A 17,138-nucleotide genomic window follows, 5' to 3' on the forward strand; every position below is an offset into this window, starting at 1 on the left:
AGTGAAAATGTCATTTATATCAAGTTTTGTTAAATTATAACAATACGTAACTACCATTGAGCGATGCGACGGATGAAGAGGGCATCGCTCTGCAAAGAGAATATTGTCATATCTCACCTATTTGAATTAGGTAACCATTCAGCGTGTTTTTGAGCACGATAAATTGACCAAATATTTAAATTCGGTAGCAATTTATTAAAACATGACATTCCTACGAACGACAAAATCCCAACCTAATGCAACAAATCGTTGTGTGATTTATTTTCGAGAGAAAGGGAGGTCTTTTGTTTCCCCAGACCCTTCCCACATCATTTTTGATACATTTTAAAAAAAAAAAAATATGTTGAGGTGTCATTAATATCAAACTATCGAAAGTCAGGTGGGAAGAATTAGGGGAAACTCGGATTATTCCATAATGTGATAGTCGTCGATTGACGCTATACATGTATAAAGTAAATATATGCACGTGTCATATCTTTGGAATAAAGCGAGTTTCATATGGAAGCTGTAATTAAAAACTGAATTCCTTTGAACAGAAAAATCCCAAATTTAATTTCGATTTTAAGATGTCAACTGTAAGTCCAGGTACATTATTGTCAAACTTGAATATGCCTACATGAGACCTGACAATAATGACATAATCGTTAAGATGCAGCAAATCCAGAAAGCAAATTAAGTTTGTGAGAAATGCTTCATCAGAATGAATTAGTTCTGAATGTTGGCCTTAAAAACATGTATTTTTTTGTTTTCATGTTAAAAACCGATAAGCAAATTTGGTAGATCTTTTGATATAGATATTTTTCCCTCATAGTTTCCATCGGCCATAATGGTTGAGATTGGTGGTAGAGTGGAGGATAGTAGGCTTGTTATGTTATTTCAAGAAGCCTCTAACCCTGAACTACATTAATCCTACAATAAAAAATGTTGAACCTGATATTTTTGTTCTTTTGGTTGACTTTTTACGGCCTCAGTAAATGGCATTATGTAGCGTGTTCCCAGGTTGATTGACAAGGGAACAAGAGACCTATTTTCAGGAATATCTCATACACTCGGCAGCCCATATAGACACTTTTCCACCAAATAAAGTCTAATTGTTTTAGCAAAACTTAACTTACTCTGAGGTCTTGTTTTTAATGGATTAAAAATCTGACATAAGCAAGTTAACGTGTTTTCAAGTTTACTGGAATGTGATTAAAGCTGAAATCAGATTATATTGATGTATGTTTCTTTATTAAAACAAATAAAAATGTATTCAAAAAAGGGTTGAGATGGCTTGTTTTCATTAAAGATAATTGCCACCATTCTAACTGATTTTGTCATTCCCGGTTTGCAAATGTGAGCCACAGTTTTACAACCTAATTTTGTTCCTTCCAGAAAAAGCCTTATTAGTATTACTTAGCAAAACAGTGCTGTATAATAGTTACACATGTACCTCCCTTAATTTAATAAGTTCCATTTGTTTGATAATTTGAAGCTGACCATGATCAAAAAACATTATTATTGAATTGTGCACTTAAAAAAAAATGGGGAAAAACTATAAGTATTCTAATGCACAAGACTCCAATGTGAAATAATATTAAAATTCTTACAGTTGATAATGTTTGGACAATTCAGAATTTTTGCCATTTTTCATTGTCCAAAAACTATCAGGGATCATCAGGGAAAAAATAATGTAAACCAGAAATAAATTTATTTTACATTTAATGATTATTGTCCAGAATTATACTAGTTTGACATGTCATCCCTGAAACGTTTAGGAAGTCGGAATCAGTACTCAGAATGTACACAAGGAATGTATCTAAGACTTGATCCTTTATCACTTGGATGCTTTAAATACACATACGGATTGAAAAGACCCTAGTGAACTTAGCTCTTATCCTGGAATTTTTTTTTCATTTCAGCAATAGCCCATTTTTTAGTCAGTCTCAGGACTGAATTAAATATTAGGAACAGACACTTTGTGCTGGTCTTGGTGTTTAATTTTCATTCTTAAAAAAATGATTCATTTTTTTTTTAAAAACACATGTAATATTTGTTTCTTTGATAAGATTTTTACATTATTTTTTTTGATGAATGTAATATCAAGCCCATTATACACAAATCAAGCATACAGTATAAATTTGTCTCCAACAGAACTTGTGTATTCTTACAGTTTTATTCTGTGCTAACTTTAGTCATTTCTGTTTAGACCACTCCAGTGGCCTAGTCATTAGAGCATCCACCTCGATGCAGGAGGTCATGGGTTTAAAACTGGCCAAGTCATACCAAAGACGTGTAAGAATGGTACTATTTTAAAATATTGAACTCATGTGCAATTCATATTGCATTCATGGGCATTAAAGAATTACTTTCTATTGTAAACAAACAATGGACGCAGATGCCAGCACTTTTGATTTGTAAACAAATCATGTACATTCGCGTAGTAGGCACTTTACATTTTGATTGATTAAATACGTTTGTGAATGAACTAAAGCAGATGTTTCATGGACTGACACATACCAGCTGCTTTGGCACATTTGTCAATTAATCAGTGATCATGAGTGTACATAAAGTGTAGTAAACCATGTATGCTGACTTTCCATTATGGCCTACACTGTCTACAGAATACTATACCAGCTTAAATACGTAATGATAAATACCTTTTATGCCAAAATAGTGTCCTTTGCATTTAAGTTACAACTTTGAAACTTCTTAAGTGTAGCATAATTATGACGTACACTACACTAAACTGAGTTTGTCAGAACACTACACTAGCATGAACATAGCATAGCATAGTCTATACATTTTAATGTGAGCAACTGCTGCAGCTGTCAAAATATTGTCCTTCGCATGGAGTTCTCTCTGTAAGTTACAACAATGTAACTTTATATAGAAAAAAATGTTCATGTGTAATATAATTACGACCTGCACTGCACAACACTGAATCTGTATGACCTCCACTGCACTACAATGAATCTGTATGACCTCCACTGCACTACACTGAATCTGTATAACCTCCACTGCACTACACTGAATCTGTATGACCTCCACTGCACTACACTGATTCTGTATGACCTCCACTGCACTACACTGAATCTGAATAACCTCCACTGCACTACACTGAATCTGTAAGACCTCCACTGTACTACACTGATTCTGTATGACCTCCACTGTACTACACTGAATCTGTAGAAAATGCTATAAAGAGCTCAGATTTTGTCCTTGACATATTATGCATAAGAGTAGAGCTTCACAGATGTTATTCTTTACATGGATGTGTCCACTAAGGCATCTTTCAATTTGTTTCACAATTAAGATGCTCTCTTGTTTCATTTCAGGTTATTTGATGGATGCAGATTTTGCATAATTTACTGTGCGGAAATGGATCCAGACTTTAACAATGCTAATCCAGGATTATGCCCAATAGGGGCCCTTAAAATCACCGTTCCAATTAGGCAGTTACAACTATTTATTGACATGTGGAAGCACTCCCAGCTTGACGCCAACAAGATCAATGTCTCCTACGATGTCAATGTTAGATTGAAGCGTAATTTTCACAATCCAGAAATTGGCTGTGAGCGTAAAAGTTTCCAGACGTTTGTTTCTGATAGCATTTGGACAATTTGTATGGAAAATGATCAGATTTGTTTTTCCGTTTCAAAACTTGCACCCAAAACTGGTCCATATCAACACGTTGAGTGTAGCATTGCGGAAGTTGTTAAGTTCAGGTTCAATGACTCGTGTGTAATTCAGAAAAAGACTTTGAATGAGAAGGAATTTTCTTCACTTTTCTCCAAAGATACACAAAAGGAAGTAAATAGTGAATTTCGAATGTCTGGTACACACAGTATCATTCATTATGATGAAAGTCGTTGTTCAGGGGATAACGGGTCCACTCAAGATTATGAGGATAAAATTCAATGCAACAGCAAAGCTCACTCTGATGGAAGAAAGACACCATTTAAGGACAGAATTATTGATGGTAACAAGAAGGCCATGCCATTTGAAGACACAAAAAATGAAAGTGACACAGAAAACTTGGATGATGAGGAAAACAGGCTTGTCATTGATATACAAGAGGCTTCTAGTAGTAAGACTACCACTCCAGGTGACTATCGAACTGATGAAAAGTACGCCCAGACTGCAAGTGGTATTAGTATTGATATTGACAAGTGTGACATTGTGATGTCTGAACCTAGGAAAGGCCAAATTAGACCTGCCATAAATTATAGGGCAATCAGTAAAGAAAAGTCCAGGTCTGAATCCAAAGCAATTATTAATATATCATCAGGAACTTCAGAAGGATCAGGTAACTCTGATATGGAAAAAAAACAAACAATGGCTGTAGAGATAATGGACAGTGAGATGGAAATAATTGAAATTGATAATAATGACAGTGATAATTGTGGTGACAAAAATGTCAATAAAAAGGATAAGGATGAAGAGAAGAATGCAGTTGGAGGATATCAGGGTGATAAGGTAGTGAATGGGAAGGAGGAGGAGAAGGAGAAGGAACATGATGAAGACGTGAAGGAAAATCATGAGTGGGAAGAACTGGAGGGAAAGGAGGAACTAGGACAGGATAATTATAAAGAGGTGGAGGGAGAGAAAGAACTGAGACAGAATAAAAGTAAGGAAGTAGGTGAGGAGAAGAACAATGTACTATATGTGAAGCATACACGTTCATCTTTGTCCACTCCTGTAGTTGGTGGATCCAACTCAAGTTCAGAAAGAGTTCCAGAAAAGAAAGACACTACATCAATGCAATCACTTGACAGACTTCCATTGTCAGAATGTTTTGAAGAGGAGTTTGAGTGTGATGTTTGGAATGATGACCTTATGAATGTAGTGATGATGGATATAGTAACAGAGGCCATTAAAAATAAAACAAAGGATGATTTTAAACCCCAAGGCAAAGGACTACAGACCAGACAACAGATACAGGAGCGAGTAGAACATGAGCAAGTTGAGAATGAGCACATAAATTCTGGTGGAACAGGAAAATCAAAGGCTCATTCTTGCTCTGGAAGAACCTGTGATGATGAAATCTTTAATCAAGTCAGTCAGAATCAAACTGATGTGGCAAAAATTCAAGGTGGGTACAACCATGATCAAAACAGAATTGGCCATAAACAGCTGGAGAAAGGGGATTCACCAGTATCATGTGATTACCCATGTCAGAAGGATGGAAAGGATACAGAATGGATTAAAATTGAGATTAACCCTGACTTTAGAGAAAATACAGTCGAGAGTGTGCATGATGGTGCTCCAAATGAAGAAAGGAATTCTAGAAATCAAAACAATTCTTTGGAGAATGAAAATTATGACTGTCCTTCGGTTGATCTGTCAGTAGTGAAAACTGAGCCAATGGATGACTATGGGAGTACAGATGCTGATTCAGCACATTTAGCTTCAGGTTTTACTTTTAACAGACTTTCAGATTTTTCTAACACTAAAAAGGAAATGAGTTCTACAGCAGATTTAGTGGCAAACACAACTGCAGCAGCAAGAAAAGATATGACTGGCAAGGAGATAACTCTCATGAAAAATACATCAGAAAACTTAAGATTCCAGGGTATCATTCCTCAACTTCTGACAGCACAGACTTCTCAATGTATCAGTCCTCCACAGCTGACAGTGCAGGCTTCTCAATGTATCAGTGCTCCACAGCTAACAGCACAGACTTCTGAAGGTATCAATACTTCACCACTGCCAGCGCAGACTTCTCGAGTTATCAGTACTCCACCAGTGACAGCACAGACTTCTCAGGGTATCAGTACTCGACCACTGACAGCACAGACTTCTCAGGGTGTCAGTCCTCCACTGCTGACAGCACAGACTTCTAAAGGTATCAGTGCTCCACGACTGACTGCACAGTCTTCTCATTGTATCAGTACTCCACCACTGACAGCACAGACTTCTCAAGGTATCAGTACTCGACCACTGACAGCAAAGACTTCTCAAGGTATCAGTACTCCACCACTGACAGCACAGGCTTTTCAAGGTATCAGTACTCCACCACTGACAGCACAGGCTTCTCAAAGTATCAGTACTCCACCACTGACAGCACATACTTCTCAAGGTATCAGTACTCGACCACTGACAGCAAAGACTTCTCAAGGTATCAGTACTCCACCACTGACAGCACAGGCTTCTCAAGGTATCAGTACTCCACCACTGACAGTGCAGACATCTCAAGGTATCAGTATTCCACCACTGACAGTACAGACATCTCAAAGTATCAGTACTCCACGACTGACAGCACAGGCTTCTCAAGGTATCAGTACTCTGCAACTGACAGCACAGGCTTCTCAAGGTATCTGTCCTCCACGACTGACAGCACAGGCTTCTCAAGGTATCAGTACTCCGCGACTGACAGCACAGGCTTCTCAAGGTATAAGTCCTCCACCACTGACAGCACAGACTGTAACCAAAACATCTTTTAAGCTACCCACAATTCTACAACGAAGAAATGTACCAACGAAAGTTGTTCCCGTTGTGAAGTCAGCTCCACCTGAAGGGTTGCAGATATCCCCAGTAATTTATCAGTGCATTCCTATTAAGGGTCAAATCCTGAATCAACCTCAGACCAGTAAGCAAGGACCAAATCCAAGCAATGCACCTCTCCATCAAAATTTGCAAATGTCATTCAGTGCAGAAGAATCAACAAAATCATCTTTTTCTTATGAACCATTGAAGTTAAATTCAAGTAGCAGATTGCATTTAAAAACATCGGTACGTTGTGGAGAGGCAGAGGATTCCTCCATTGCTTCTGTTCAGAATTCACAAGTGAAAAGTCTACTCACTAATCTACATTTAGTCAATTCTAGTCATCCATCTGACAAGCCTAGTCACCCTTTTGACAAGTCCACATCTAATTCATATACTAGCATGAAGCCAAAAGATGCTGCAACTGTTGCTACAGTTGGTTCTAAAGCAAATGAGCCTAGCTCAGTCATTATGCCAACCTCAGTCAGTATGCCTACCTCAATCAGTATGCCTACCTCAGTCAGTATGCCAGATATTCGTCCATGTAGTTCCTCATTTATGATTATGAAAAAAACATCTTCTCAGGACATATATCAAGATGAAGAACAAATAGTTAATTCAGAAAATGATGTAGAAATAGTATGGGATAATTTGTCACAAACAGGTGATCAATCGAAGACATTAGGCCTTGTCTGGGCCAGTGGAATGCAGGGAGAAGCAGGTCATGGGAAGGACAGTTCTCCATCCTCTGATGGGAAAAGCCAAAAAGGAAGCGTTGTTGATGAGAAGACAGGTATTTCTCCATATCCAGCATGTTTGCTATGGTATTATTTTCACAGCTAGCAGTTAACTCTTGTGCTATTAGCAATTAATTTGGTTAATTTTAGTATATTTCCAAGTAAATTTTTTATTTCAAATTGGTTTCAATATCACTGTATTAGCTACATCATGCCAAGAAAATAGGAGCTATGTGCCTTTCCCAAGGACATACAGAGGTTGCTGGCCTGAGCAGGTATCAAACCCATTGTCCTTTGATTGTGAGTCAAACGCTCTACCATCTCTGCTGCTGTGGCTTCCTTTACAAGCTGAATTTAAGATGTCTGATGGATGTAAAATCTCAGTTTTAAATTTTTCAGCTGCTGGGACTTGTAGGTGTGCAGTTTTAAAACCAAAGAATTATTTGTTATCGTATGATATGATATATATTTATTGTCAGAAATATAAGTAAGATAACACAAAATCTCAGTTTATAGAAATTATTGAGAACTTAAGTGATACTTGATCCCAGTGTTATTTGACTGTTTATTCTGTACACTCCCAAAAACTGTCATTGGCTCTAAACTTTACATAATCTTTTATGAGAGAAAAAAAATGCCCTAGCTTTCAAGAAAGCTAATGACATCAAAAGAAATAAAAATTTCAGGTTCAGAAAGTGAAGAAGCTAACACGAAACATTAAAGGAAAACCCCCTAAAAGGTAATGATTAAAGTCTACCAAAGTTAAATATGATTTACCCCTAAAAGGTAATGATTAAAGTCTACCAAAGTTAAATATGATTTACCCCCTAAAAGGTAATGATTAAAGTCTACCAAAGTTAAATATGGTTTACCCCCTGAAAGGTAATGATTAAAGTCTACCAAAGTTAAATATGGTTTACCCCCTAAAAGGTAATGATTAAAGTCTACCAAAGTTAAATATGATTTACCTCCTAAAAGGTAATGATTAAAGTCTACCAATGTTAAATATGATTTACCCCCTAAAAGGTAATGATTAAAGTCTACCAAAGTTAAATATGATTTGCCCCTAAAAGGTAATGATTAAAGTCTACCAAAGTTAAATATGATTTACCCCCTAAAAGGTAATGATTAAAGTCTACCAAAGTTAAATATGATTTACCCCCTAAAAGGTAATGATTAAAGTCTACCAAAGTTAAATATGGTTTACCTTTAATCAAATCATTTTAACACCAGTAATGGACTCCACCTTCATAGCATTCATTCCGGAAATGGATAAAGTGGGATCAAAAAATGGGGTCATTTAGAATCAAAATGGATCATAAATATTCTTTTATGTTACTTATTTGGTTGGAAACTTCAAAGACATTTTCACATACATTTGTGTCAAGGATTTATCGATTTCTGCAGTAAATATTCAATTTTCCAGCATTATCTCTTTCAAATTAGTCATTGTAGAGTCTGACTACAGCATGGTTTTCTTGTTTTGTCCCAAGTTTAGGTCACAGTTATTTTAATGGTCAAGGAAACTAGCAAATCATGTTGGATTTTATTACCGATGTATTGCTTATCATGCTAGAAAAGTAAAGCAATTAAAAAATCCATATCCTGAGTATTTGGATTTTTTTAACATAGCTTTAACAATTTTTCAGTCATGTCGCTACGATGTCTACAGTGTGGCAGTTCATAGTGATGTCAAGTACTGGGGCTTCATGCCACAGACATATAGCATGATGTCCCACCCAGTCACATTATCCTGACACCAGGCCGATCAGTCATGACACTTAACGTCTTATTTCTGAGTGCCTAGTGAGGCAGCTGTTAGTACCATTTTTAAAAGTCTTTGGTATGACTGCGAGGGTTCGAACCTGTGACCTCCTGCATCAGAGGCAGATACTCTAACTACTAGGCGACTGGAGTGGTCCATGATGACCTGAGCACCTGGGATCATTATCAGCCGTCTCAGTCGCAAACCTTGCATACTGGGAAATTGATCTCCATGTTTGAGTAAATATTCCCCACATTTTGGACATTTGAATCTACATTTTGTCTCACCAGTATGCTACTTTCAAAACAAATGCTGCAGCAGTGTTGTTTTTACACAAAATATAATCTTTACTACTTCACGTTTTCTATCACTGATCATCAACCATATACTTTCAATAAGTATCCAAGCCAGGCCAAAATCAGAAAGACATTTCTGTTATCCAATAAAATTGATTATCGTTAGCAGTGAGTATACTCTATTCAGTAACCTTGGGATGAACTCAGCTATGTTAGTTAAAATATACCATGATAATGTTCTATCGTTATTTTCTTGGATCTTATTTATGCACCCTGTGGGTGCAGTGGAGGGAACCATCGTGCACTAAAGATAAAAATAAGTCTCACTGGCATCTATTGTCTGTCTATTAGTGCAAGTTTATTATCAATACTGCTCCTAAACTACATGGAGGATTTGTCTATGCAATATTTGTCCATCCTATTGTTTAGCTCGTCCTGAATGAAAATACGACACTCAGAGATCCATTCTAGTTTTTACAGTGGCCATCTTGAAAATCTTGCTATTGTTATTGCATATTGGATCATGTCACCATGGATTGTTCATTGAAAGACTTCTTATGATGTCTGGTTGGTCCAATATTAAACAGATGCCAATCTGGTTTCCAAAATTAAACAGATGCCAATCTGGTGTCCAAAATTAAACAGATGCCAATCTGGTGTCCAGTATGGTCCAAAATTAAACAGATGCCAATCTGGTGTCCAATATGGTCCAAAATTAAACAGATGCCATTATGGTGTCCAAAATTAAACAGATACCAATCTGGTGTCCAAAATTAAACATTTAGAATTTTATTACTACTCCACCTGAGTGGATAGTTGTATTCACATGAGACCTTTACTAAAAGATTTTTGTTAGTCCTAAATGAAAATGATGCCACTCTTCATTGTGGCCATCTTGAAAATATTGTTATCTCTCCCAAATGGATGGCTCTATCAGCATGTGCTTTTCACACATAGACATAATCCTTGGTTGGTCCTAAAAGAAAATAGTGCCAGTTATACATCCAGCATGGCTGTCACAACATGCATCTTGAAAATCTTGTCGCTACTTCCCAGAATGGATGGTCATATTGACATAGGGTTTTCACAAAAAGGCTTCCAATGATGTCTGTTTGGTTCTAATTGAGAATTGTGCCAATTGAACGTCCAATACGTTCATTATAGCAGGTGATTTGAAAATCTTGTTATTGCTGAAGAGTATTAGGGATTTTGTTTTACACTTGACAGTTAAAAGGAAGTAACAGTCTTATATCAGTTTACTTGAAATTGTTTTTGCTCATTAGAGCGTCAGTAACTTCAAGAATCTAATAGTTGATAATGACCTTAAGACTGGTTCCAATGGTGACAGACTGCAACTAGCCCCATAACTGCATGAAGACTGCAGTATATGACACAGTCAGGTAATGAACTGCTAGACTGCTAACATTTTCATACAAGCCCCTTGATTACATGAAGACTTAAGTAACTGACACAGTCAGGCAATGAACTGCTTGACTGCTACTGTAGTTTTCATACATTTTAGAGATATCAGTTGCTGCATATATGCCCTATGCTTTGTGATGGGCTTGTCCCTCAAAAGAATCATTGTGTCAAAACAAATTCACATAGACATATCCTCTAAAACGTTTCTTTCACTGAAACTTTAGTGCTGTATGTCTTTTTCAAAGCCTACATAAAAGGCATAACACTGTTTTACCAACGGATAAGCACACCTTACTAATCACTTTTTTATTGACATAATTGGTGTAATGTATTTGTGAAAATATTTAACATTCAGTATTTTCTACCATGTTTTTCTCTTTAAAATTCTAATTGCAGCGCTTCCATCTGATCCTTTTGATGGACTGTGTACCAGACTGCCTTGTAATCAGAAGCCATGTGACCTTGAGAAGGAGTCGTGTAACAACGCATCTTGCTCTGGCACACAATTAACATCAGTAAAGAATACATTGTTGAAGGCGTTTGGTCCCAAGTCACATCAAGTTAAAAAAGGGAAATCAGGCAGAAAGAGACCTTCATCAGAGAAGCCCTTGGCAGGCATTAACATTTCTAAAATGGAATGTTTCTGGAGCAAAAAGAGAAGGACCGTGTTTACTGGTTCTATTACTTCATTTGGAAGAATCATGGAAAAGCTGGCAGACAGAGATCTGGATTATCAAATTCACGATTCCAGTAGACTCATGGAGTGTATAAATTGCAAAGAATTTTTCGTCAGCGAACAAGACTTTATGTATCATATTGTGGACTTTGAGATTTATATCAACAAAAGCAGCTGCCGATGTAAATGCTGTAAGCTGCGGTTCACAAGCCACGAACTTTTGAACTCTCACTTTCTGTCACATTCAGTTTTCAAAAACAAAAATGGCAGTGAAATCAATCTTGATAGAGAGTATGAATGTAAACATTGTGAAAAGCTTTTCCGCACTCATCGATTGAAACTGGAACACGATTTGATGGACCACGGTTTAGGTCAAGTTCACGCCAATCTGTGTTCTAAATGTAACAGGGCATTCCCAAATAGAATTTGGCTTCATATGCATTATAAACTATGTTGTCCTTCGCAAAAGGAGTGGCTGCCTCTTCTCAGTTTCAGGTGCCACTATTGTGGATCAGAATTCAGTGAAGAGGGACATCGCAATGACCATGAAGAGTCCTGTATACAAGTATCCATTCATCATTGCCCTTACTGTGGGATAGCTATGGCAAAACTGCTTCCTATGGCCTTTCATATTAGCTTTGTACATTACAAAGTGAAGATGTAAGTTTAAACTTCAGTACACACTAAAAGTGTACTGGCTTTGTTATACTTATGTTGGTGTAGGGTGCAGATGTGTTTAGTTAGTGACATGCTTAGATTCAACCCATTGGTTTAGGGTGCAGATGTGTGTAGTTAGTGACATGCTTAGATTCAACCCATTGGTGTAGGGTGCAGATGTGTGTAGTTAGTGACATGCTTATATTCAACCCATTGGTGTAGAGTGCATATGGGTGGAACTTGTGACATGCTTTTCAACCCATTAGTGTAGAGTGCATATGGGTGTAGTTAGTGACATGCTTACATTCAACCCATTGGTGTAGGGTGCAAATGTGTGTAGTTAGTGACATGCTTGTATTCAACCCATTGGTGCAGAGTGCATATGGGTGTAGTTAGTGATGTGCTTAGATTCAACCCATTGGTGTAGGGTGCAAATGGGTGTAGTTAGTGACGTGCTTGTATTCTGCCCATTGGTGCAGAGTGCATATCTGTCTTACATATTAGTTCATATAGCACTTGCAATAGGTGCTAACAAATCAAAGTGTAAATGCCCCACAACATGGTGTAGCTGGGGCTGGACAGAGCCTTTATTAGATGGAAATTACAGTGTGTCATGGTGTGTAAACCAATGGCAGCTTATTGTGTCATAGTGTGTAAACCAATGGCAGCTTATTGTGTCATAGTGTGTAAACCAGTAGCAGCTTCACAGGCATGAGCCGAAAATAGTCAATACATTTTGTGTGTACTGTATATCTGTTTCATGTTTTTGTCTAGTGTGCATTAGCAGAGAGTGAGACAAAAGTATCATTTACAGACACTGATGGCATGGTTAGCATCAGTTTCATCAAACTAAATATTTATCTGAAGATTATATACTTTTTTTTAAAGTCATTTGCTCTTGGCATATATAATGCCATTTTTTTAACGTGAGAATAATTTAAATACAAGCCTTTACACCTGTCTCTCGATAATTAGCAAAGCAGCAAGGTCCAAATACCTCAGCTGCATCATCAGCTTGGGTGTGAAATTGTGAGAGAGCCTCAAATTTTGGTTAACATAATGCAGGAAACGGTGGGTGGGTTCATGGAACATTTGTTGATATCAATGAATTATTGTCACCATTGTCCTACACCAATATTTATATATGGATTTTAATATCTGAGGATATTAGATCTTAAAAATTCAGTTAAAGTAAAAACTTAATGACAGATTTTTAATATAGAACATGTTACAAAAATCTTGCTGTCACTGAATATAGACTTTGGGTTTTTACCAGAAGATTTTTAATGATGTCTGCATGGTCCTATATAAAAATGGTGTCAGTTTGACTTCTAACACGTTCATCACATCAAATAATATGAAAATCTGTATGATCTTGGCATATCATAGTGCTGTGAATTCTGGGATTGGTCATCACAACTTTTGTCTGTTATTAAATATTGAAAAAAGACATCCTTTTTTATAGTTTAGTTCCCAGTTAATGTCTTGTGAGAGAAAATTACAGAAAGTCAATGAAAATTATACATGACTGCTTGGAAAATTTAGCAATTTGCAACATGACATTAATCAGCTATGCGGGTTATGGAAATGCGATATAACCTAAATAATTGTTGTTCTAAAAAATTAACTCGCCTACTTTTCTTTGTGTATATGACAGGAAGAGTCTGTGATCTCCAACTTGTATCAAGTTTCCAGATTTTTAAAATACTTAGTAAGCTATTATTTTATTGGTAATTAATAAAAGGGTACATTTTCCCCATACAGTTTTATGTAATTACCTTGGAAATAAAGTAGCCTAAGAAAATGCTCACCAATCTATGTATTTCTTCTTCAAATATGTTACCCAATCATAATACCTACTACTACCAATCTATGTATTTCTAAGTGATTTGTAATACCTGGACACATAACTACCCTATATACACCCTTATAAGTTAGACTAGCTAGCTCTGAACTGTACAGACCCAGATCTGCCTTTTGCATAATGCACCAGGACATCTGGCTCTGTGCAGTTTGTTAGGCGTAACAAGCAACATATGCCCAGATCTACCTTTTGCATAATGCACCAGAAGATCTAGCTCTGTGCAGTTTGTTAGGTGTAAAAAGCAACATAGACCCTGATCTACCTTTGCATAATGCACCAGGAGATCTAGCTCTGTGCAGTTTGTTTGGTGTAAAAAGCAACATAGACCCTGATCTACCTTTTGCATAATGCACCAGAAGATCTGGCTCTGTGCAGTATGTTATGCGTAACAAGCAACATATTCCCTGATCTACCTTTTGCATAATGCACCAGGAGATCTGGCTCTGTGCAGTTTGTTAGGTGTAAAAAGCGACATAAACCCAGATCTTCTTGCACACATGAAATGGCAGTTCAGGGTCTCAATTGCTTGCAGTTGGACTCATAAGCAAGTATAGATGGTATGTTCATATATCAAATTTATGAATCAGTATTTTAGTTGTGTTCCTCCTTAAAGTTTATTGCAGACTAATGTAGATGCCAAGATATCATTTTACAAAGGCAGGAATCTAACCATACATTTAAAAAAATTAGAAATATTATTGGGATGTGGGGTGCAATGCAATTCCATCATATATCTATCAAGCTGTGCCTTTGAATGACTTTTTTTAAACAGATTTTATACACTTCATGTTCCAGGATCTGCTGTATGGAAAATGACTGTTCTCTCCAGTTTGAAAGCCCCCTTAGACAAATGTGTCACAGAGTTGTTGACCACCAAGGACCTTATGCTGTACATCAGTTAGAAGAAAGTCAGCCTCTCTTCCATTGTGAGCTATGCAGAAAGTCAATTTATTCGGTATTAGAACTCTACGATCATTTGTCTGCCCGATGTCGCTGGCCACATGGTAAATGGTTCAACTGTAAAGTCTGTGAACTGAAGTTTCTTAGTCACAGGGCTGTTGCTTGTCACACATGTTGTGTTCACCCAGTGGAAGAATTGTAAAATTGCAGATTTCTTTTCATACAGTTTTAACTGGATCATTTGAGGGATTATCCAACATTTTAGCACTCATTTAACGGAGACGAGATCCCCTTGTTTCATACATTTAAAATGGAACTTTGTTCGATAAATCTTTTCTTTAAGTGTTAAATATTGGTAGCTTTCTTTCCATGCAAGGAAAGTAATTTCAGTGGAATTGCACCAAAATATTGAAAGACTCACTTACAATTTGTAGTTATTGACTAATGTGAAGAAAGGTTGGCAATGTACAGAAATATTGCACTTGGGGTAAAAAGAAATTACCATATATAGTCACTTATAAAATTAATCCAACAGACCAAGATGTGCCATTGCATAATGCTCTGGTTCTGTGCAGTTTGTAAGGAGGAATCGTAGAACGAGCAACATTGACCCTGATCTGCACATGCATTATGCTACGGCAGTAAATGATCTATGTTGTTTGCAGTTGGATTTGACTTATAAAAGAGTACATATGGCATGAGGTCTAGCTTGGTCTGCTATTGTTTTGTGTCCAAGTAATATCTGGTTGTACTGGTCATAGACCAGGAGAGTTTGAGAGTTTTGGGGATGGTCTGGTATTAGTCATCTGCCATTCATTATCCATCCATCTGTTATCAAAAGTTTGTTATCACTACTCCTTAACTACTTTGAGGGTTGCTATGGAAACACATTCAGCCAAAGATCTAGTTGGTCCTAAATCAAAATAATGCTGCATGGACATTCCATATGGCAACCACAGCAGCCATTTTGAAAATCTTGTTATTGTTTCTCATCCTGAATAGAAGGTCAAATCAATAAGAAAGACTTTCTATATTGTCTAGTTGTCTGTATTTGAAAATGGTGCTGATCTGGCATATAAGTTGGCTGTTACAGCAGTCATATTAAAATCTTGTCACTGTTTCTTTTGAATGGAAGGTCATATTGACATGGCAGCTTTCATCAGAAGATTTCTTTGGCCTAACATGGGCATTAGTTACTGCTGTCAGACCAGCCATCTTATAAATCTTGTTGATGGTTGACGATATGCTTTGTAGAAAAAATTATGAATTATTAACTCTTGTTATAAATTGTAAAACGTTTTGTTATGTTAACCGGGAATGGTGATACAATGCGTACCAGATTTCCACTCTGATTGCTGGCAGTAGCAACAGCATCACCATTGTTGGGGTTATGAATATTTGTTAAAGTTTCCTGGAAGTTTTTTTGTCTCATACATCAGTTGCTGTGATCAACTGAAAGGTAAAAATCATAGTACTATATACATGTACCTGAAATGTTAGAATGGTTCAATTTTGAAGAAGTCTTTTTTTTTCTGGAATAGTTCTTCAATTTTGTTTTTAAAAAACTCCCCAAACTTTGCCTAGATATCTTTTAATTTAATTTGAGGGAGTTCAGAACAGAATTGAACAAAATATATATCACTTTTTAAGTTTAGAAATTCTGTTATTTATGTACTTTTTAAATAAATAAAATCAGAAGATTGGTGGATGAAATGCATGACATCGTAGATACCAGACAGAGTAGTATCCCTTTGCTGTAGTGGTTTGTTAATTATTTTTCTTATGCATTTTGGAGAAAATTTATTTTCCATACCAGATAAAGTAATCCTTTAAAACTTGTGCAAGTCCTGGAAAGCTACTTAAATAGTCCATAAATAACCTTACTTGCAAACTCTGGCTAGGAATTTCAGTTTTGCCTGCAGCGACAGAATTGGTAGTGTCAATATCAAAGTTTTTACTTAAAGCAATGAGTCATCTATATCATTGAATGTAACGGACAAATTTTAAATAACAATAACATTAGTAATAATATTACATTCTGCATGAAGCATCTAATTTTCATTTGGTGTCCTTTCTTCAGACCACTCCAGTGGCCTAGTGGTTAGAGCATCTGCCTTGGATGCGGGAGATCATGGGTTTGATCCCCAGCCGAGTCATACCAAAGGCTTATAAAAATGGTACTAACAGCTGCCTTGCTTGGCGCTCAGTATTAAGAGGTTAGTGTTAGGACTGGTCGGCCTGGTGTCAGGATAATGTGACTGGGTGGGACATGATGCTGCTTGATGCCCAAGTGCTAGACATCACTATCAAATGCCACACTGCAGACATCATAGCGATATGACTGAAATTGTTG

The 17,138-nt window shown here is 36.8% G+C and overlaps 1 protein-coding gene across 2 annotated transcripts; it reads left to right on the forward strand.

Moving 5' to 3' along the window:
- The first annotated feature begins 60 nt into the window (after positions 1-60).
- On the forward strand, positions 61-16,502 carry LOC149790798 (uncharacterized). 2 transcript variants are annotated; one of them, XR_016423904.1, is made up of 4 exons: positions 61-130; positions 3,318-7,261; positions 8,855-9,209; positions 11,085-11,199. XR_016423904.1 is itself a non-coding variant. In XM_089972863.1 (4 exons), the coding sequence occupies exons 2-4, from the start codon at positions 3,361-3,363 to the stop codon at positions 14,985-14,987; spliced, it is 5,148 nt and encodes a 1,715-aa protein (XP_089828989.1). In that variant the 5' UTR covers positions 61-130; positions 3,318-3,360; the 3' UTR covers positions 14,988-16,502. The 2 variants fall into 2 exon arrangements, 1 of the variants encoding a protein (XP_089828989.1); XM_089972863.1 differs by lacking the exon at positions 8,855-9,209 and adding an exon at positions 14,681-16,502 and having other exon boundaries at positions 11,085-12,024.
- The last annotated feature ends 636 nt before the right edge of the window (positions 16,503-17,138 follow it).

This window comes from Sinohyriopsis cumingii, chromosome 10 (genome assembly GCF_028554795.1).
Source record: "Sinohyriopsis cumingii isolate HCF-2022 chromosome 10, ASM2855479v2, whole genome shotgun sequence".
Lineage (NCBI taxonomy): Eukaryota > Metazoa > Mollusca > Bivalvia > Unionida > Unionidae > Sinohyriopsis > Sinohyriopsis cumingii.

Coding starts and splice junctions, on each gene's coding strand:
- LOC149790798 (XM_089972863.1), top strand. CDS start 3,361: ATGGATCCAGACTTTAACAATGCTAATCCAGGATTATGCCCAATAGGG. Junction 7,262..11,084: donor CGTTGTTGATGAGAAGACAG/GTATTTCTCCAT, acceptor TTCTAATTGCAG/CGCTTCCATCTGATCCTTTT. Junction 12,025..14,680: donor GTACATTACAAAGTGAAGAT/GTAAGTTTAAAC, acceptor TTCATGTTCCAG/GATCTGCTGTATGGAAAATG.